The 23,217-nt window shown below is 39.3% G+C and overlaps 1 protein-coding gene across 4 annotated transcripts in view; it reads right to left on the bottom strand.

Annotated features, from left to right (window-relative positions):
- The window catches only part of NYAP2 (neuronal tyrosine-phosphorylated phosphoinositide-3-kinase adaptor 2), a 254,263-nt gene extending 233,668 nt beyond the window's left edge, over positions 1 to 20,595 (bottom strand). For all 4 annotated transcript variants that reach the window (XM_078450827.2, XM_078450826.2, XM_078450829.2 and 1 more), the window contains exon 1: positions 20,363 to 20,595. In XM_078450827.2, coding sequence (XP_078306953.1) covers positions 20,363 to 20,583 — 221 coding nt within the window. In that variant the 5' untranslated portion in view covers positions 20,584 to 20,595. The remainder of the gene's footprint in view (positions 1 to 20,362) is intronic.
- Between the last annotated feature and the right edge of the window lie 2,622 nt (positions 20,596 to 23,217).

Raw genomic sequence — 23,217 nt, forward strand, 5'->3', positions numbered from 1 at the left:
CGGGGGAGGGTCAGAGAGAGGGAGACACAGAATCTGAAACAGGCTCCAGGCTCCGAGCCGTCAGCACAGAGCCCGACGCGGGGCTCGAACCCACGGACCGCGAGATAGTGACCTGAGCGGAAGTCGGCCGCTCAACCGACTGAGCCACCCAGGCGCCCCTGTGATTTCTCTTTTAAGCCTTCCACATGGCTGATGTCACTGAGCTTTTTTAAGTAACATCCTAAGCTATAGGTACTATTCTTATCACCACCCCTCTATCCTGGAGACACTTACAGCCCATAAAGTTCCAGTAATTTGTCCACGATCACACAGCCAGAAGAAGTTAGGGACAAGGCGTCCCTTCCAGATGTCCTGGAAGGAAGTCTGATACTGTGGATTACACTGTTAACTGCTACATTGTACTATGGGTTCAGATGAAAATACTAAATAAGTAGAAAAAAGAAAAAAAAAGCCTCCAAGAGGTAAGCATAATATGAAACTAATTTTCCAGAGGACATTAGAATTTTCTTTTGATTTCAGATATCAAGAATTTTTTCTTGACAAACTACCTCTCTTTTTCTTTGTCTCTGTATTTCCCACTGCAATGAATATAAACTCGAGTTTACACTTCAATATTCTTCTCTCTCTCTCTCTCTCTCACACACACACATGTGTGTGCATACACACACATGCATGCACACACAAATAATTCCACTTTCTCCTGATTTAGTCATCAAAATGAAAATTAGACATTAGTATATCCTGTATATTGAATTAGTCCAGTTTTATTACCAAAAAGTTGTCTATGAAACATTCTTCATTAAAGCGTCTGCTAAAATCTATTATAATGCAATTCCTATTGTTTGTATAAAATCTAAAGAAATCTCTAAAACCCAAAAATTTAGTTCTGCTTGGATTGTTCTCTAAACAACAGGTAGTTTCCATCCCACAACAGGGCAGAAGATGCAAATTCTTTTTTTTCTTTAATTATTTTTTAAATATAATTTATAGTCAAGTTGGCTAACATACAGTGTATACAGTGTGCTCTTGGTTTTGGGGGACAGATTCTCGTGATTCATCGTTTACATACAACACCCAGTGCTCATCCCAACAAGTGCCCTCCTCATTGCCCATCACCCATTTCCCTCTCTCCCCCACTCCCCTATCAAGGTGAATTCTTAAATGTGTTGGAAAGAACTCTGTTTAAAAGTCCCTTTTCAAACAGAAACTTGACAATAGAACCCCTCTTCGATTTTCCCCGTCACGTTAAGTTTGCCATTCCAACTGTGTGTCAAGATTTTAATTGCAGCATGAAATTAACCAGTTATAAAATACTGTTCTTGTGCCCTTGCCTTCTAAAGCAGAAGGCACTAAATAATTTGCTTAATGGCCTCTAACATGAGACCTCAATTTAATAACCAAAGTGCCCTTACTTGTTGGATAAATTCCTGATGAGAAATGCTCTGTGTATAATCCATCAAAACATCAGTGAATGAAGTGCACACGCGCGCACACACACACACACACACATATTCACACACATTCACAAATAAAAAAACCCCACTAAAATTGGAGTCAAAGTTCTGATGTGCCAAATTGACTAGTTTGAAATACACCGTCTGGTAGGCATGAGTTAGGACAAATGCACCATGTTCCCTGATCCTGTAGCTGAGTTCTGGTGGCTTCATTGACTCCATAGCAAGAAGGACATGGCCACTCCATTGACATCAACTTGCCAGGCACCTGATATGTTTCTGTCTCCTTTTTTTTTTAAGTTTATTTATTTATTTTGAGAGAGAGAGAGAAAGAGAGACAGAAACAGAGACAGAGAGAGAGAGAGAGACAGAGAGAGAGAGAGAGAGAGCATACAATCAGGGGAGGGACTGAGAAAGAGAATCCCAAGCAAACTCCACACCATCAGCACAGAGCCCTGTGTGGGACTGAAACCCATGAACCATGAGATCATGACCTCAGCCAAAACCAAGAGCCCAAAGCTTTAACCAACGGAGCCACCCAGGTACCTCCTGTTTTTGTCTCCTTTTTATGAAAACTTTCTCCCTTAATAATAACCTGATACCTAGGGGGCGCCTGGGTGGCTCAGTCTGTTAAGCCTCTGACTTCAGCTCAGGTGGTGATCTCACAGTTTGTGAGTTCAAGCCCCACCTCAGGCTCTCTGCTGTCAGCACGGAGCCCACTTCAAACACTCTGTTCCCCTCTATCTCTGCCCCCGTCTCCCCCGCTCGTGCACTCTCTCTCTCTCTCAAAAATAAACATTAAAAAATCAAAAACAAAACAACACCCTGATTTCTATTGTTGAAGTTGCCATGCCAAAAGTTTGGTTTTATAAAAGCGATGTTATTGTAGTAATTAAGTGCCAGTTCGAACATGCAACTTTTAGTGTGATAGATATAGCTTTAAATTATTTTTGGCTTACTTTATTAAAAACTGCAAGGATTCTTTTAATGATTACTTCTAACAACCATTTTTGCAAACATAGAAATTCAGAGACTAGAGAAGAAGGAAACAAAGTCTGGCATTTTAGTGACCTGGCTAAAATTTCCTTAACCTCTACTCTCTTTTTTTCATTTTAATCCTTACTTTATGTCTAATTTACTTCCATTTAATGCTTTGGTTTTAAGAAGACCATGTCCTGGCCACATCTAAATATATGCAATATAAATATCATAATTGCATTGCTGGTCAATGCAATTATTTATATTTACCTGTCTATAAAAGTCAAACCTAAGGGCTCTAGAATTCCCTCAGATTGTATGAGCACCTGGGGGGTGCAGTCAGTTAAGTTTCTGGCTCCAGCTTATAACCTTGTGGTTTGTGAGTTCAAGCCCCGCGTCGGGCTCTGTGCTGACGGCCCGGAGCCGCTTTGGACTCTGTGTCTCCCTCTCTCTCTGCCCCTCCCCAGCTAACCCTCTGCCTCTCTCTCAAAAAATAAATAAACATTAATTTTTTTTTCAAATTAGTATTCCCTCAAATTATAATTTCCTCTTTTTTGCCTGATTTTATATTTGTTTTATGTTTTAAGTAAAATAAGAGGATAGCATCACTCTAGTTCTCAAAGGTCATTGTTCAAAAATTAAAAAAAAAAACAACTAATTTATAAACCGTGTACAACAGAACATAGATACTGCCTAAAGTATATATAAGTGTGGTTATTTGCTTTGCCCAGAAATGATGATTAAGGTTTACAATAATACAAATTGAGGCTGGGAACGTTTGGAGAAAGTGTACAAATGGGATGTTTGATTAATCTGAAGTACTGATACTTGAGAAGAAAAACAATTTGATGAAAACTTTAATTAATCTGTTGTCTCGCTCTCATTTTTAATACAAAACAACATTTCCTTCCTTCGCTTCTTCGGTCTATCCGAATGGATTCGAAAGGGGTGAGGGAAACTCTCTCTCTCCAAAGTTCGGACGTGAATGCCAAGGAAAGTGGAGCTAAGTATTGTTTTGAGATGTATCAGGTCTGATCTGCCATGCCCGGATTTGATCGCTCAAGGTATTGAAAGTTGTGATGTGTCTGCTACATACGATTTCTTGCCTGAACAGGTCCCAGAATACGCTGCATTCTTATCAGGAACTCACAAGTCCCCCTAGTTGGCAGGGGAAGACCACTCTGTCGCATCAGGTGGCTCATTTGGGGCGTGTTCATCGCAGTGGGGTTTCGTTCCATGTCAATGAGGTAATACAACATGCATGCGTTATCGAAGCACACCATTAAAAAACAAACATGCATCCATTTGTCTAGGAGAAGATCAGGCCACGAAAGGAAGGATTTTTCTGGTCCTCCGCATGGTCACCGAGGCCCGTCCCCACCCCAGCCCCAAATCACCTTCCAAGAGAGTTCATACATGTCATCAAAACTGAGCGGAGTTTCTCATTCAACTCTGGGGTGACAGAGGTCGTTCTGTTTTCATGTTAACTAAATCACAGTCCGTCTCAAACCAAGATTGCCAATTGTGTTAAATTAAAGAGAGAGGTACTTTGCTGAAGGCAACTTACACAGGGGACTGTGTAAAGCTGGCTTCTCTTTAGAATTCTAAGTCACATTGAAATGGAAAGGCTTGGGCAGATAGGGTCACTGCATTAATGACAAATCCACATGCGACACTCCTTCCTACAACCCAATACCATGCTAATCTTTCATTCCTCCGCTTTAATGCAATCCTACAACAGCTCAGGCTTAGTATTTCCACCTCGTTTCAAAATGCTCTCTTACATGCACGCCATCTCCTCGGAGACTTTTAATCTTGTAAGAGATGCTGGAATACTCTCCCTTCCACTACAAGTTCAAAAGCAGGTGCTTTCGTTTTCAGGCTGTATATGAAGCCAATGGAATAATCATGTGGCGTCGACCCCAACCAAAGAATCTCACAAGGACACCTTATATTGTGCCTTTAAAAAGTATCTCTGTATAATAATGAATGCTTCTGATAGCGAGCCATGGGGAAAGATATTAGTCATGGTAGCTATCATTGAGTAGTATCATTGAGTTCATGGGTGGAAACCAGACTAAGATGCTGTAATTAAAATCTTCACGGAAGTATTTAGTGACTGTTTTCCCTTCCCTTTTATCCTCCTTGTCTTGAGCCTGTTCTCCCGTGATGGAGATCTCTGTGCGCCACTAATGCTCTCCTCTGACTTTGCGAACGCTGTATTGACTATACTTTTCCGGTTGTATTTTTAGCTGACACTTTGGGCAATGGGGTTTAGTTGGATTACTCCCCGTCAGTTTATTTTTGGTAGATTGGTTTGTCGTGTTGCTGTCTATCGCTGACCTCTCTTCCTATCTATCCTTTTTCACTACAGATGGTGGTGTTCATTCAGACAGACATCATCCTTCTCCTTCACCTGTTTGGTCTAGTCTAACCCTGTGAAGGAAATTGCATCATGAGTCAGGAGAAATTCAGCACGGCATGTATTATTGGTATTGTGATTTGAGTGGCAACCGACCAACACTTAGGGAACAATTTATCTACCTGAATTGGACTAGACATCACTAATGCACATGGCAGATTGATTGTACAGCTTTAGTGGACGTATTCTTTATTAATGAGATTCAGCATGATTTGCTAAAAAGGCTTTTACTGGGCAGTCATTTTGTGTCCCCTCCCCCATCTCTCTTCAGCCTATTTAATCTTGTTGAACCTTGCACTATGTTTTGAGACTGTTTTTCCTCTCTACTTTTATTTGAAATACCAAGGCTTTTAGATAATTGTGCACAAACTGAACAGAGTGCACACACACACACACACACACAAGCCAGATTTTAATCAAAATGTATTATAAAACATACGCACTAAGGAAATAAATCAAAATCCTAAGAAGTTACTAAGAAGAAATAAAAGTAAAATTATATGAAAAAAAATTTTTCTGTGAATAAAGTTTGATATTTCGAAGAACTCATTTCTACAAATGAATGTGTCTGTACTAACATGGGCTTTAAAGCACATGGAATTTCTTTCTATATAAAATATATTTGTATTGATCTGCTAAGAGTTGAGAGCTGCTGAGATCTTGGGACTTCAAATAGGGCTCGGTAACAATCTAGAGAAAAGTCACAAACTACACATCTCTTAACTTTTTGTTTCAGCATCCAGAGGCCAGTAGGCCTAAGAGAATAATTTACATTAATTGCAATGAGTTTTCTCTAAAACACTTTAGAGGCAACCTAAGGGTAAATTATTTCAGATTCTAGCGTTACCATGATCAAACTTCCCTTGCTATACAATTTCAGACCTGGTATGGAAGGAGGGAAAAAGAAGAAACTACCCCCTTTCTCCTGAGAGCTGAGTCTACATGTACTCTGAGCACGATAGAAATATCCCATTATTTTTTTTTTATTTTTCCATTACTGTTTATTTTTTTTATCACGAAATGACATCTCTCCCCAAAATAAAATAAACTACCAGCTGCTGAAAAAAATCTCCTTAAAAATGATCTATAAAATAACTTGTTTTACAAGTCATTTCCAGTCCTGTGTGTCATTTCTCCCCCAAACCAAATACTATTTCAGTTGTGTACTAGAAAGGGCATTTTAAAAATTATACGTGACAATGTAACAGCAAGCATCCTAGGGGGTTGGGAATCCCTCCAGGAAAAATCTTAAAGGCTAAAGTTTCTCCATGTAATTCTGGTCCTCTTCAAAAAGAGCTGGAGAGATCAGAGTTACAATTACTACAACAAGTAGCTTGAAAGAATTTCTCTCTGAAAAGGGCAGTTAAGCGCTATTGTTGAGCTAACCTTCCTGAATCCTCAAACCAAAGTGAAGTTGAAACCTTTTAGCAGCATTTACATCCTATGTTGAAAGTCACATTGCTCTCCAGGCAAGAAATCAAACCACTGAGCATATTGCTTTAAACAAAACAAAACAAAACAAAACAACAACAACAACAACAAAAAAGCAAAAAGCAAAAAACAACAAGCAAAAAACAAGCAAAAAAAAACCTACCACATTTAAGATTGTAACTCTTGCAGATATCAAGTAGTTGTCGTTTTATCTTCGTGATTCATTATTTCCTTCTCTATTTGTCTTTAACCTAAAAGTTACAGCAGTTTCACAGAAAGTATACATTTCCATGAAAAGAGTAAAAATGTAGCAGCTCATATGCCAAGAGGAAAAACTTTGAGGGTACTGCCCTGAAAATACCTGGAAATTCAAGAGCGAATTACATTTTAAAAAATTACATGCAAGACCCGTTTATTTACTATTCCTTTGGGAAATCCACTGTCAGCACACCAAGTGAGTTCGATGTGATTTGATTTACAAATGTTTCAAAACCTACTATGCACAAGGGACAGTTTCTCTGCTCTTAGAAGCCAATTTAATAATTAAAACTAAAACTACCAATTAGTGCAACCTTTGGAATCTATTTGTATGCCCAAATTCTTTCAGCGCTCATGTAACTTTAACGATTTTAGAAGAAACAACAAAAATGTGTGCACATCAAGAAGATGAAACAGAATGATCAAGTAAGAAATTCACATGGGGGAGGGGTACACGTGCCATGTACAAATGTTCAAAGCAAACAGCCCTGTTTCTTTCCCTGTGTTGGTTTCCACCCTAAATGGAGGCAGCACCTTTTCGGAGGTGGCGCCATTTGTCATTTTTAACGTAACCACAATATGGGATGGAGATAAAGGTGATAATGATGACAGTAAAAGCAGTAATAGTGAATAGTACCAATTCTACCAATAATAGCGGTTACCAATTCTAAGCGGCAGCGATGTGTTCTCTATTCCACCAGTTGCTTCCTGTATGTTGTTCTCTTTATTTCTTTCCGTTAATGATGCAACAGAATGAATATTGTTACTTCCAATTACCAAACGAGTAAACTTAACTGTAAAGATTAAAGGACTTTTTGGAGCACTTGGGTGGCTCTGTCAGTTAGGTGTCCGACTTCGGCTCAGGTCATGATCTCCTGGTTTATGAGTTCGAGCCCCGCGTCGGACTCTGTGCTGACAAGTCAGAACCTGGAGCCTGCTTCGGATTCTGTCTCCCTCTCTCTCAGCCCCTCCCCCACTCACACTCTCTCTGTCTCTCTCCCATTCTCTCTCTCTCTCAAAAATAAATAAAACATTTTAAAAAAATAATCAAGAGACATTTTAATGGGTCTCGCTAAAGCTAGAAAACAAGTTACTCATCTCACCTTTGTCTAGGTGCTAGGATTTTCCCACTACTTGATTGTGTTTCCTTACACCCACGCACACTGTTAGTCCAAATCTTCTGTTTACAATGGGTTAATCATCTACTGGTTTATTGTCATACGTAAGAACAGAAAAGGTGCCCAATGCCCATCAATTAACAATCTGATTATCTACGTCTCCATCATTGTAAAAAGGTCGGAAATGAACATGACCAGCACTAATAACTGAATCAACCCATCGTCGAGGCATTTTTTTTCTTTTCAGAAATGTCAGGTTTTTGGCGGGTCTACAGCTACCTGCCTTTTGTCTCACGTCTCAGATTACAGGACCAGGCTTTTATTTCTGCCCTAAACTGGAGGGCATGTGAGAATATGGATCATGTAGCTCTCAGAATCAAGATTACTAACTCCACTAACTCTGCACAATGCAGAGACCTCCAGGCAATTGTTCATCCGCTGTGATTAACCTACAAAGCTCGCTCTCCTCTGAATAAACACTTAAAAAAAAAATCTGTCCTCAGACTTAAATGTGCATGTGTCTGTATAACTTTGAGAGTTTTATAAAAGTATTTCAAATTTCTCTAAAATGATTCAGTCTCCCGCCTACAAACGATCAAAACTGAGACATCAATTCTTACCAAAATTAACAGTTGGAAGGGTGTGGGTGGCTCAGTAGGTTAAGAGTCCAACTCTTGGTTTCTGCACAGGTCATGATCTCACGGTCTGTGGGATTGAGCCCCATGTCAGGCTCTGTGCTAGGATTCTCTCTCTCCCTCTCTCTCTGCCCCCCTCCCCTGCGCATATGCTCTCAGCTGGCTCTCTCTCTCTCAAAATACATAAACATTTCCAAAAACAAAAACAAAAAAAACAAAAACCCCCACAAAAATCAACAAATCATTGGAAGGCTAATAAGCATATCAAACTTCGTATATTCAAAATCTTTCTCACCAAAACCCTCTGCCTGCTGTCCTTCCATCCTAGTTAGTGAAAATGCCAGGATTTTACCTTGGTCTCAACTCCATATTGAATCTGTCACCAACTTCCATCAACTCTACCTTCAAAAATGTATCTCGACTTCCCCCACACCTCCCCCTGTCCACGGACTCAGGTCCGCACCAGCATTTTCCCTCCTCACAATTGTTTTTATAGCCTCCCAACTGATGTTGGCACTTCTAGCCCTGCTTCTCCACAGAGGAGGCGGCATGACCTTCCATTTAATCATAGCAGTCAGATGTGGCATATTCTGTGTCTCAAAACTCTACAATTTCCCATCTCATCTCATCTGAGTCAAAGCCAAAGTCCCGACAGTGTCCTGTCATGATCCAACCCCATTCCTCATTTGCCCCATTCTGGTCACACTGACCTCTGGTAGGTTCCTCAAACGTACCAGACAGGTGCCCACCTAGGATAGCTTCTCGGGAGGTTTCTTAATCCCAAAAACGTGTCACCCTGGAGATCGGTGCAGCTTTTTCCACTCAAATGTGACATGCTCAGTGAGCTTTTCCCTGACCGATCTATGTAAGATTGCCTTCTCCCCATACCTCTGAGCTCCAATGCTCTGATTTAGTTTTCTTCATACAACTCATCCCATTTTAACTTACTCTATACTTTACTTGCTTATTGTCTGTCTCCCTCATCCCACTCTCCCGAGATTGTAAATCCCACAAAGGCACACAGTTTTACTATTTTGTTTGCTGCTTTATCCCAAGCCCCTAGAACAGCCCCTGCCGTGAAATAGATGTTCACTAAATGCTCACTGAAACATTTCATAGAGAAACAAAATAGCGAGGAAACACACATAAACATCAGCCTAATAGGATATTAAAACGTCTCCTTAGTAACGTTCTTCATTGCTGAACAACTTCATTTCTTATTCAAACATCAGGTTAGGCTGAGTGGTATACTCAGCCTTGAATCAAAGACTAAAATGCATTTTGCTAATTAAAATAATGGAGTTTAAATGCTGGTCTTTTTATTTTTAAAGCATCTTCCTTGTATAGCTTACTGAAAGTGCTTTCCTAAAAAAAAAAAGTTTGTATCTTTTTTTTTTTTCCTCTGCTTCCTGGCAAGCTAGTAATATTCACATTGTAGTATGGACATGAATATTGTCATGCATTTCCAATATGAGTGTTATTGAAAACACTTTTTAACTAGTGGCATGTGGCTTGAGCAAAGATTCATCTTGGGAGGGGGCTTGATTTTCCTTCCATCAATTCATGATTAAACTTAATTTCAAGGCAATCTATAAATTTATAATGATGACGTTTCTTTCAGGCTAAATCCACGTTGGACAGAGCCTAGGAGCTATTTTATTAGTATGTGCAGTCTCTAGCAGTTTCATTTGCTACATTAGACAGGTTCTCTATGCCATATTGCATTTTTAGTAGCTAAAAAATCCTCTGACTCATGATTCCTTTCCCTTATCTGGGTTTTTGAACATTTTACAAAGGCCACGTTTAGTTAAAGATTGAGAATATCCTCCGAGAGCCTGAAGAGTATAAAAAACAGCCCTGGGCTGAAAGCTGTTGCCTAATTAATCTATAACCATCTCTAAATATTTAACACTACTTCTAAAAGAAAAATTACCTTATGTTTTCCAATGGGCTTCTTTTCAATCACTCAGGATGCCATAATTTTGGAGGTTTGGGAGGTCTACTCTTTGCTGCAATTTCCTCGGCATTAGAAGAGCTTAATCCTCATGCTGACCGACTGGTCCAGATGGGGTTATATTCTGAAAGCCCCTCCTCTTGCCAACATCTGTGTATTTATTTCAGATATGGAACAGACACTGAGATCTCTAAAAGGTAAAGTCAGTGCTTGGTCCAGAATATAATGAAAGTCGAAATAACCACAAGTAAAAATAGCTCTCAAGAAGGTACGTGAGAAAGAGAAGGAAGTTTATCTTAAATGAGCCATAAAGGGCCCCCTCTCCAGATGGCTTCTAATCTGTCTTGGCAGGTGACTGGAGAAAAACCTAAAATCACCCTTATTACCAATATCGATGCAGTGTATGTTGTAAATAGATAAATGCTAGCGTTTGCCTTAATCATCTCAGGACTGTGGTGACCCTTCCTGACAATGGAAGACACCACTTTGACTTGCAAAATGAATAGGCACAATGGCCAGAATGGACCAATGTGATGTCCTTAGGCTAAGCAGGGAAAGCTAATATTCATGAGCATAAGTGGTGTCCCTGGATATATGCTCATTAATATTAACTTTCCCCACCAGCACTGAGAAAAAAAAAGTGGAACACTTTCAATAAATCAATTTATTTAGGATCAGCCCTTGTAGATTTGGCTTCTGGCTCAATAAAAAGCAATCAGTGAGGGAAGGACAAGGTGAATTATTGAATTCTGTCTTCTAATTGTATGACTCTCCGAATAGAAACTTCCCCATACATTTGGAGTCGTAACCAAAATGACTTCCAGACCTGGGTATCTTGTTTATCTTTGGAAAAAGAGAAAAGAAAATCTGGCTGCATAATTTTAACCTGAAAACAAGCAAAGCAGCTTGAGGTCCCCCTGAAATGATTAATAGAAAAGTGATTGGAATTAATCACAAACACAAGAGGAAGCTGAAATTAGGGAGAGGGTTATTAAGACACTGTCTGCCTGTTTAATCTCACCCCCTTATCAACACATTAACCTTGTTTTCTCTGCCTGAGCACTGAGTCCTACAGCAAAATTAGGTCAGAAATTCACATCAGATCAGATCAGCTGATTCATTCCAGCAAAACCCTGACATGCTGCAGATTTGAGTTTCATTCTAGATAGGATTATGGCTGAGGGCTTTTTGAGTTTGCTTCCTAGGCTCCAAGCATAGCAGCTTTAGCTAATTGTAGACTATTTCTCTACCAGCTATAGAGGATTTCTAAAGATTTTAAGACTAGCTGTGGAGTATTTTTGAAAGTTGACACAGTTATGTTTCCGAAGCCTGGTTCATTTCACTGTCCTCACTCACCTGAGCAAAGGTGTTTCCACATCTGTTTTGATACCCAAATAGGGCATTTCGTTTTTCTACATGCCCCCAATTAAAGCAAACCCAATGAGATTCTCTATTCGTGACCAAAGTGGGTATTCCTGAGGCACTGGATGGATAGATCGCTGGCTAAAATGCACGTCAGTAAATGCTCTCTCTTCCCATAAAGTCTTCAGCCACAAATCATGAGTATGATTTCAGAGAAGCCATAACCAACTAAAGAGGATTTATGTAGCTGTTAACATTCCTCTCTTAAGAGTTCTCTGGGTGATTATGTCTTTGGGTCATTATTTAAAATATTTACCAATTCAAAACTTTGGTATTAGAACAATTTGCTTTTTAGGGAACAATGCTTTTGAAAAAGAAAAGCCAATCTTTTCTTCATTTTTATTTTTACTTTTTTTTCCCCTCTATGGTCTAAAAGGATCTTTAGCTGTTCTTTGTTTCTCTCTGACTAACAGAAATACTGAAACCTTCAAATATAAATAGCTTCCAAGTATACATACTAATGTAGAATTGCATGTATTTTTTTAAGGAGCCGTAAGTAATCTAATTCCATTTCTGACTGTCACTTTTAAAGAGGAAATATAACCTCATATAGATCCCTTGAGGGCATCCACAGGGAACAGAGATGTTCCTAATCAGCCTAAGTAGTCCTTTGTGACAGAACCACTTTCCTCTAGTTGAGAGCTGTCTTCCAGACTTGCAATGTTTGGGAGAATTTCACTAATGTAACATTTGTTTCATTAGGAAAAAAAAAATCCAACCCCTTCCTATAATAGAAAACATACTCAGAAAAACATGTAGTGGTAACATTTTTTTTAACTGAAGGGATATTTCCTATATTGTTTTCAAAAGACTGTGGCTAATAGTCAAATGAGACAGTGTAGGGACAAGTTCCATAATCCAGAAGGAAAAATTCACTTAAAAGGAAGCTTCAAATCTCAATGTACTTTTGGTACACCAGATACTCATTTTGACTGTCCCTCCTCCTCAATGGATAGCCTTACCTGATGTCCGAAACAAGGTGTTACTTATACACAGCGAACCTCTAAAACAGGTCTTATGTTCACAGGTGCACACAGGTACAGCCTCACAAGTCGTCTGTGGCCACGTTCTGTTCTTGGTCAGTTGCCTCCTTTTTTTTATTTTTTATTTTTTTAATGTTTATGTATTTTTTGAGAGGGAGAGAGAGAGTGAGCGCAAGCGGGGGTGGGGCAGAGAGAGGGGGAGACACAGAATCCGAAGCAGGCTCCAGGCTCTGAGCTGGCACCACAGAGCCCATGAGGCTCGAACTCACGGACTGTGAGATCGTGACCTGAGCCGAAGTTGGACGCTTAACCGACTGAGCCACCCAGGCGCCCCTAAGTTGCTTCCTTCTTAATGTCTGTATCCTGTGCTGCATCAGTGGTCCAACATAACTTCATCCCTGTCTCTTAAATATCCCTTTTCGCCCCCACCTATGACAAACTGGGGTTTTATAACCCACCTCAAGTGAGCTCACTCGTCTGAAGCTATAGGTTTTGAGTGTTTGTTTTCTTCCAGGCTTTTTAATAAAAAGTAAGTCTCATTTAACAGTGCCTGAACAAAACCATTAGGATTTAAAATAGCAGAAATGATGAGCCACTGAAATCATTTTTTTTCATTCTCCATGCACTTTTCTCCTTTAAGTCATTCTCTCCCTTTCTTTCTCATCAAATGTTATTCAGGGCTGTTAAAGGAAGCACTGAAAACATCACTTTTTATTTATTTAGAAGTTTTCACCCAAAAGCCTTGACAGTAAAAGCTCATGTGAGAAATGGCAGTGAAGGCACAAGAAAGTTAGTAGTGACAAGGGGCTCGAGTTAGTTTAAAAATATGGAATTGGGGGGCACCTGGGTGTCTCAGTCGGTTAAGCATCTGGCTCGTGATTTCAGCTCGGGTCATGATCTCAGAGTTTGTGAGATCGAGCCCTGCATCGGGCTCTGTGCTGACAATGCAGAACCTGCCTGGGATTCTCTCTCTTCCTCTCTCTCTCTCTGCCTCTCCCCTGTTCATATTCACATACTCTCTTTCTTTCAAAATAAATAAATAAAACTAAAAAAATATATATGGCATTGGGCTCAGAGAGCCTAAATGATGTGCAACACTGAGAAAGGGGTGAGGAGATTCTTTTTCTAAGAGCTCAGTGTTTTAAGCCTCCCAGCTTCAACACAAAAGGCATTTCGGCACATATGTGATCCAGAAGGTCAATCATATGAAATCCTATTTCCATTTTTTAAGCAATCCTTGGCAGTCTGCACATTTCTGAAATTGCAACTGGCATATTTCACAGAGAATTATCATCAATGCCTTTTCAAGGTCAAACATGCCCCATCTTTAGATTTTCAGCCTTTCGATCTCATGTATTAAACCATTGCATATATTTAAGAAGGCATTCAGCAGACATGTTAAAGAATTTTAATTGATTAAACTGTGTTCATTAATGTCATGTAGAATTTTCTTAACAGTTGGGCTAAATTACATGTTAGAAATATTAAAATGTGTGTTAAAGATAGATGTGAGTATTCTGCCTCCGTTGCCAATGCTGAAACCCCAGCACGCTTGTGTGACCAGAATCTTGCCACGGAGTTTTCAAAAATATGAAACATGTATTTTCTATTAAGAAAGTTGAAGTAATTCCAAAAATGTAGTATAAGAAGAAAATAAAAGATTATTATATTTCAAATTGTCAGAATCTCAGAGCACCTGGGTGGCTCAGGGGGTTGAGTGTTGGACTTCGGTTCAGGTCATGATCTCACGGTTTGTGAATTCAAGCCCCACATCAGGTCCTGCACTGACAGTTCGGAACCTGGAGCCTTCTCCCGGTTCTGTGTCTCCCTCTCTCTCTGCCCCCTCCCCGCTTGTGCTCTCTCTCAAAACTAAATAAACCTTAAAAAAATTGTTTAAATAAAAAAATTGTCAGGATTTCAAAATACTGGTCACTATATAAGCAAAATCAAGTTGCATTTGGATATTATAATGGATACTGAGATGGGCTAACGTAAGATACCCACAGCCAGCCCTGGCACAGTCACACGGAGGCCTTTGGTCTCCTCCTTTTGTCCAGTCACCATGCGTTTGACTGCTTTGACATTTCTCTCTCAGACCCCATCCCCCAACAACATCCAGAGACTTCTGTGTCCCCCTGTTGTACACGGGCCATGCTTTGGGAAAAGAAAGACATCAAAAGTCTCAATGATTTAGGAGGCTTTGCTAGTGTTTTGTTCTTCCCAAAGATATTCATACTTTAAATCAGGATTCCAGAACCTCTTCAAATCGTACCACGCGAACAGCTGTGGAAATTGTGGAAGTAACACAATGGTGTTGGGATAAGATGAACCGGGTCCAGGCCTTGTGTTGCAGAGTTAGTCATTCATTCAGGCTCATTCAGCCATCTGTACCCTGGGCCATCCCTTCTCCTACGATGGCTGAGCAGTCTGTGCTTTTTCCCAAGATGACTTACATCCCAACCCTTCCCACCTACTCAAGGACATAATCACAGTCATTTTTCCTTCCTGTGTCTAAGCCATTAACATTTCCCTTTCTATTGTAATCGTTCATATCAGCATTTTAAATAAGCTAGTTTTCTCTCTTCTTAAAGGAAAAGAAAAAGAAACATGAAGTACCATAGACCCCCACCTCCCACTACAATTACTCACCGTATTTTGTAATTTCTTTAGCCTCAAAACCCTCAAAAGAGTTCTCTATATTCTGCTTTTGTTCCATTCTTCCTATGTCTCATGAGGTTTTGTCCTCAGCCCTTCACCAAAACTGTTCTTGTCAACAACACCAGTGTGGTAAGGGGCTTCAATTCTCAGGTCTCAACATAGTTGATCCATCAGTAAAATCTCCTCCTTCTCCTTCTCTTGCTTCTTCTTCTTCTTCTTCTTCTTCTTCTTCTTCTTCTTCTTCAGGTATGCCCTATGACCAGCACAGAGCCCAATACAGGGCTTGAGCTCATCACCCTGAGATCAAGACCTGAGCTGATTTCAAGAGTCGAATGTTTATCCAACTGAACCACCCAGGCACCCAAAAATCTCTCTTCTTTGATCACTTCTGTCACTTCACTCCAAGACATCACCCTCCTACATGGTTCTCCCCCTCTCTCACGGCTGTTCTTCCTGGATTCAACTACTGTCCCTACCATGGAGGCAGACAGGCATACCAGGGAACAGTCCTGGGTGCTTCTCCCATCTCTCTCTATTCTTATTTTTATTTAAAAAAATTTTAAGTTTATTTATTTATCTTGATAGAGAGGGAGAGAGAGAGAGCAGGGGAGGGGCTCAGAGAGGGAAAGAGAGAGAGAGAGAGAGAGAGAGAGAATGAGAGAATCCCAAGCAGGCTCCACGCTGTCAACACAGAGCCCAATATGGGGCTCAGACCCATGAACCGTGAGATCATGACCTGAGCTGAAACCAAGAGTTGGACGCTTAACCAACTGAGCCACCCAGGCACCCCTCCCTCTCTAATTTTAGATTCTAGGTATACTCAACCAGGCTCATGCTTTCAAGTCTATAGACTATGAGGACCCTCATATTTGTGTCTCTAGCTTTGATCTTACCATAAATCCTGGATCAACTGCCTATCCAGCATTCTCCACTTGGACATCCAAAAAGGCTCACAAAACTGGGGCGCCAAAGCTGATCTTTTATTCCTCTAACAGTTAACTCAAACTTCTTCTCTAGTCTTTGCCATTTCGTTAAATGAAAACATCATTTTTCTCATGTTTCAGGCAAAAGACAAAGAAAAACACACACACAAGCACACGCACACACACAAAACAATAGCAAAACAAATGGAAAGCCATCTTCGGTGTTTTTTCTCTTACTCAACTACTACATCACACCAATTAGAAAATTTTGATGGTGCCATAATTTGATAGTTTTTTGCCACCTTTAAATTTAAAAAAAGTTTTTTTAACGTTTATTCATTGTTGAGAGACAGAGACAGAGCGCAAGCAGGAGAGGCGCAGAGAGAGAAGGAGACACAGAATCTGAAGCAGGCTCCAGGCTCTGAGCTGTCAGCACAGAGCCCGACGCGGGGCTCGAACTCACCAACCATGAGATCATGACCTGAGCGGAAGTCGGATGTTTTACTGAATGAGCCACCCAGGCTCCCCAATGCCACCCTTACTATTACCATCCTAGTCCAAACCACCATCATCTCTCACCTGAATTACTGCAAAGGCTTTCTATCTGAACGTCTTACATTTGGTTGTGCCCCATCGGTCTATTCAACACAGGAGCAAGAGTAATCCTGGTAAAATGTTCGGTGAACACAAGTCACACCTCTGATCAAAAATCTCCAACAAATTTTGTTTTCTCCTTCAGAATAAAACACACGAGTTTATAAGGCTCTACATTACCTGATGGCTCACTACCAGTCTAGACTTACATGCCCTAAATCCTTGCCTTGGTCACTGTGTGACTTCTTGTCCTTTTCTTAGAACACATCATACTTCCTATTCCCCCTGCTTAGAATTCTCTTCCTGCCAATAGCCATATACTTCATATCTCTGTCATCATCTCAGGGGCCTTCCCTTGGCTCTGTTTTTTATCTCCTTTGCCTAGCTTTGTTTTACCACCTCTTATAAATATTCATATATATACTTTTTTTTTATTTTTTATTTTACTTTTGAGAGAGAGAGACAGAGCGTGAGAGGGGAGGAACAGAGAGAGTGGGAGACACAGAATCCGAAGCAGGTTCCAGGCTCTGAGCTGTCAGCCCAGAGCCCGATGCGGGTCTCCAACTCACAGAGTGTGAGATCATGACCTGAGCTGAAGTTGGACGCTTAACCGACTGAGCACCCAGGTGTCCCTATTTATATACACTTATATGTTTAGTGTTGTCTCCTATTCACAGTTTCCTCAGAATGTAGCTTCCTTATAATCAGAAACTTTGTTCTGTTCATTGCCATCTCATCAAAGTCTTGAACATTGCCTGACAATTAGTAAAATTTCAACACATATTTCTCCAATCAACTAATACATTTAGCAGTAAAGGTTTATTGAACAATGCATTTACATTAGATCCTGTTGTAAGACCTGTATAGAAAAATAGAATGATTCTTCTCACGAAACTTACATTGTAGCTTGGACATCAGCAACCGTGTTGCATATTGCATTCATTGTTTGCTCTTTGCCTTCAATCACCTTGACCTCAGGTGTGAGATGCCCTGAATCAGTGTTATTCCTTATGACGAGGAATATGCCTTATTTCAGGGGGTGGTCAGAATCCAACCTGAACATAAGCCCATTTTGTTAGCGCCTGTAGGTTTGTTTACCTCCAGTTGGCCATTCTCATGCCTACAAAGTTGGTTTATTCTCCCGCTCTATCTGCCCACATCTAGGGAGAAATTCTAAATGGAGTGATATCCAAAATCCCACTTCATTGGGTCAAACTGACAAATCACAAATCTTTGTAATTCTCCCATGAATAACACCAGCTAAACACAACATGATTGATAACTTACTCCTGTTCTTTGCTCTATTCACAAACAGAGCTAGGCTAAAGTTTTATCTTATGCTGAGAGCATTATGTGGAAATAAAGGTGTCCAGATCATTGGGGACTTTTTTTTTCAATTCAATGTATGATCTAAACTCTCTATACTTATGTGCTTTCTAACTTGATACTAGAAAATATTGACTTATTAATCTAGCAGAGACCAACTCAAATTGCAAATAACTGAATTTCCTCAGCCTCACTTATTATGCAATGACAGAATTTTGCTATGTTGCCACCTACCAAAACCCTGTTCCCATCTCTTTGACTTCAGAGTTCTCTGGAGTCATTGGTTACGTCTCTTTGAACACTTACCAGTAAGCTACTTAAAAATTAAACATCTTCTGTCTTAATATCTTTAGCTAGAACTCTTCTAAGTGTTGTTGATGAAACACAGATACAGTGATAAGCACACTTCAGTACCGTAAAATCTAATGAAACTATTCTGCAAATAATTCTATTTATATGGCTATAAAAAAGAATGAACAATTGAGTTTTAATATCAAGATCAGGAAACCTTTCATTTTAGAGGTGAAATTGTTTTAGAAGTCTAGTGGGCCATCCTTTTTTGTTATGAATTTTAGAAAGCTCATTCTCATAAAAGTAAAATGCTCACATACATACAGAAATCCATCAAAAGTAATTCCCAGGAGAAAAAAAGTTGTCCTATATAAAGGACATTTAACATATCATAGAAGGAAATCTGTGATACCAACTAAAATGGGTAGAAATAAAAAATAACATGGTCCCCAACAGGTATGGACTTAAATATATGCAATTGTGGCAATATTTATCAAGTATGTCATTTTGCAAACATTTATATACATGGTAGTAGCATAGATGTCCATTTTCAAAATGGAAAGATTACATTCTTCCAAAATAATCCTCCATAACATTTATTGTTTTTTCTTTCCAGTTCTCTCTCTCTCAAACCTTTTGCATAAAAGTATTTGCCACTAAATGATTAGAGTAGAGCATCCTTACCTAGCTTCATAAATAGTTCATCTCTTTTTTTTTAATGTTTATTTATTTTTGAAGGAAAGAGAGACAGAGAGTGAGCGGGGAAGGGGCAGAGAGAGAGGGAGAGACAGAATCTGAAGAAGGCTCCAGGCTCCGAGGTGTCAGCACAGAGCCTGACACGAGGCTCGAACTCACGAACCATGAGATCATGACCCGAGCTGAAGTCGGACTCAACCGACTGAGCCACCCAGGTGCCCCCATAAATAGTTCATCTTAAAATAATAATTTCTTGTCCCTAATGTGATAATGTTCACAGAGAGTTTAAGTACAAGTATTAATACCAGATTAGATGAAACATCCACCAACTATTAAAATACCTTAACTATTATTTTTTAGTATTCAGCTAATTGACATGGATTAGTTTTCTAAATTCTGAATCTTTGTACTTAGTAAATAGAACTTATTGAAGAAAGAAGACTTTGTATAACACAATATGCCTCTACCTGTACCCCTGGTACACACACATACACACACACACACGCACACACACACACACACATATGCTGGAAACACTGTAACATTCTTTGGGAAATCAAAGGATGTGTATCCTACTTTGTGTTTCTGCCCCAGGACATTTAGCCTCAATGTGGAAGCCATAATCTGGCACTTATTTGCTTGCAGGGGGTAGGTTTTGCAACATAAAATCATTTTATATCAACGAACCTGGGGCACCTGGCAGTCATCATAAAACTCTGCACTGAGAGCACATAGTGAGGGTTCCTCCTGCCTTCAGAGGCTCATATAATTCTAATTATTGATAAGTCTTTTTACAATCTAAGAAGATGAACTATTATAAGTTATTAAACATAAACAAAGACCATTAAAGGTACAGATTTTCATCAAACATTGACTATGAAGTGTTTAAGTGTTTCCTTGGGCTTTTATCAAGGGTTGTTTAGTATGAATTTTTTTTTTAAAGAAAACTGAATTATTTCCCCATCCCAGCTATACCTCCACATGCACAACACAAAAGTAAATAACTTTTCTTAGCTACGGTGAAAGAACTGAGAGCCGGATGAATTGTGTTTATGTTATAGTTGAGGTGTCAATTTCACTTGGTCTCATCAAGTCTAACTTGGGCAAACCCCTTCTTGACAACATCACAGCCTTGACCAGGTGACAACATCACAGACAGGTGAGAATTCATGGATCTCCTTGTGTATGCAAGACTCAGAATACTTGTATTTATATTTACCGTTTTATTGCTTCTTCTTGTCTTCGGCGTTTTTCGTTCTTCTCCTTCAAGTAGGCCAGGTTGGTTTCATTTCTCAAGCGGTCATTCTCTCGAGCAATGTCTGATGCATTCTGAATAACCAAGCCATCGTAGGCCTTCATCCCCATGTCCTCGATATATTGGAGAAATGTGTCCAAAGGGTCTACCTCAGGATTAGAACTCATCATCTTGGAGGGGATCATGTAAAAAGGAACACTTCCTGTAGGATAAGAACACATTTTACCTTTATCAAAGGTGAGGAGAAAAAACAAAGTGCTCTTTGTTCACCCTAATATCTTCTCAGCCCCAGATTCCAAAGATTATGGTAGAATCTATTCAGAGACAATGTCTCATTAGAAACTACGAACCACCAAGAAGTAAATATTCAATGAATGTTGCCTGAGTAGCAAACATTCCCTGAAACAAAATTAGAACATCAAAGGCCAAATCTCTAGCACTTAAAGGTAACGGGAAGGTTCAAATACAGGGTGCCAAGTTCAATGTTTGGTTTATGTATTTAAAGCCACGATTTTGTTTTTCAAAAATGTGTTCTTATATCATTAAGATCTATCAGATCCAAGCTTCATTTCTAACTAATTGCTATAAAGACTTCTCGATTTCAAATAAGATGATAACATTATTTGGAAAAGACTTTCTTATTGTGCATGTTCTCCTTCTAGTTTTAAATTAAGATCTATAAATCTATACTATCTGTGCATAACATAACAGTAAACAAGGAAATACACATTTCTAATATAATTTATTTTGGAAATAAACCCTTTTTGACCCATCATTACTTTCCAAAATGGTGCTTCCTGATGGCTGCCTGCTAGAACTCAAATATTGTAGGTCACCAGGACCACATCCATCCTTACTAATCTGGTAACTCAAGCAGTGACAACTATAATTATCATTGCTACGTCAAGGTTTGAAAACGCAAACCATAGCGTGGATTACTGTAAAACCAAGATCCAATTAAAACAGCAACAAAACACAGGACTTTCAACAGATCAATATATACCGTCCACCTCCAAAATGATGGAAGTAATAGCTTCTACCTCTTGCTGATGTAACGATTTAGAGAGGTGATGTTATAAAGAATTTAACATAAAGTTTAACAATAATAGGCATACAGTCATGGTAGCTAATATCTTCATAATAAAAGTACAGGCGAAAGATTGCCAATGTCATATGTGGGTATGTGTATGGACAGGTGATAGATAACCAGCAGGCTATGAAAATCAGGATGCTTTGAAGCAGATGTATTCCAATGAATTATAGAAATCAATGAAGCCAAGGGATAGAGCAATGGTGCTCTAATCAATCAAAAATAGAAATGAAGTTTAATTAATTGCATGCAAGATAAGTATTTTGGCCTTCTAGCTTAATAAGGCTTACTGTCCTCAATTGCATAGTCACTGTTGTATAAGAAACTGGTATCATTGCGTCAAATTGAAAAAGCAAAAGCAAAATCAATTAGTAAGAAAAAAACTTTGGCCATTTAAAATTATAAATGACGTTTACATCTTTTATGTTCTTTTAAAGCCCCAGGAAGATATGTTTTTTTTTAAATCTCAGCCAAACTATCTAATGTAGAAGTCCTAGGCTTTCACCGTTGCCCTTATGAATCATATTCATTTCGAGTTTTTTACAAGTATAATCATGTTCCATACCTGGGTGGTAGCTATGGAAACTTTACTTCTTATCAGAGTTTATTAGCATTTCAGCTGCCAGTCAATTCTTCTGTTATTTGACTCCTACTCTGAATTTAAAGATTTATTCTCCAGCCAGTAAGAGATTGTTGGAACTAGGGGATATGAGTTTGTTTGTTGACTCATGATTTTGTTGTTGTTGTTGTTATGTGAGGTTTTATTACATTTGGTTTGGTTTTGAGCCATAATGGGTTGGCAAATAAAATGGTCTTTTAATTTCAACTGTCTAGCATAATTGAATTGTATTGTACTATAAGTCCATGAGCTTAGATGCTCAAGGGGTAGACATGCATAAGAATAAGAAATTACTGCTACCAATGATTGCAATTTTCAGGAAAAAAATACAGGAACAGGATTCTCAGAAAGCTGAAGAATTACCATTATTGGGAACTCACTTCTCCCAAGGACTTCAACACTAGGTGTGCCTGGATAAAAAAAAAAAGCTCTGTCTAACTTTATGGCAATTAATGCTACCATAGTTAAGCAGGCCAAGTCAGGACAAGGATTCCAGAGACAACGCCTCAGGGTGGAAGAACCCTCCCACTTTGCCCTTGAGCAAAACTGTATATGCCCCCCTGTGAAAAGCATTACCCCCCAATTTTTGTTTCTTCCCTTAAATTTTCCTCCCACCCAAAGGACACCAGAGATTCTCCATACAGTTTATATATTCCAGATATGAACCAGGTTAATTGGGTACTTCTGAAACTTAATTATCTCTTTATGTGGTCTTTCAAATTGACTGGCGTTGAAATTATGTTTGTTCCGAGACAACATTAAATAACAATGCCATCAAGTATGTATACTAGGGAAAGTTGTGCTATAAGTAGTAAGAGTATAACCTGAAAAGTTAAGATGAAAATTTGAAGGATAAAAACCATAAAATCTAGTCAAATTTCTGGACAATGATAACTGGATGCATGAAATCATGCTTGTCATCTAGTTCTAGGGAGGGATTTGATTCTACGCTCGTTCATGTCTTCAAGTATTTCTTGAGCACCTGTTATGAATGAGGCACTGATAAAGGCAAACCTGTGTCCTTCTAAACATTCACACTGCAGGGTAAGAGGACAATAAATTAAAAACTTGCAACACGGTGTCAGTGGGACAAGCACAGGTGGTAGCTTT

The sequence above is a fragment of the Panthera onca genome, chromosome C1, assembly GCF_046562875.1.
Source record: "Panthera onca isolate mPanOnc1 chromosome C1, mPanOnc1 haplotype 2, whole genome shotgun sequence".
NCBI lineage: Eukaryota > Metazoa > Chordata > Mammalia > Carnivora > Felidae > Panthera > Panthera onca.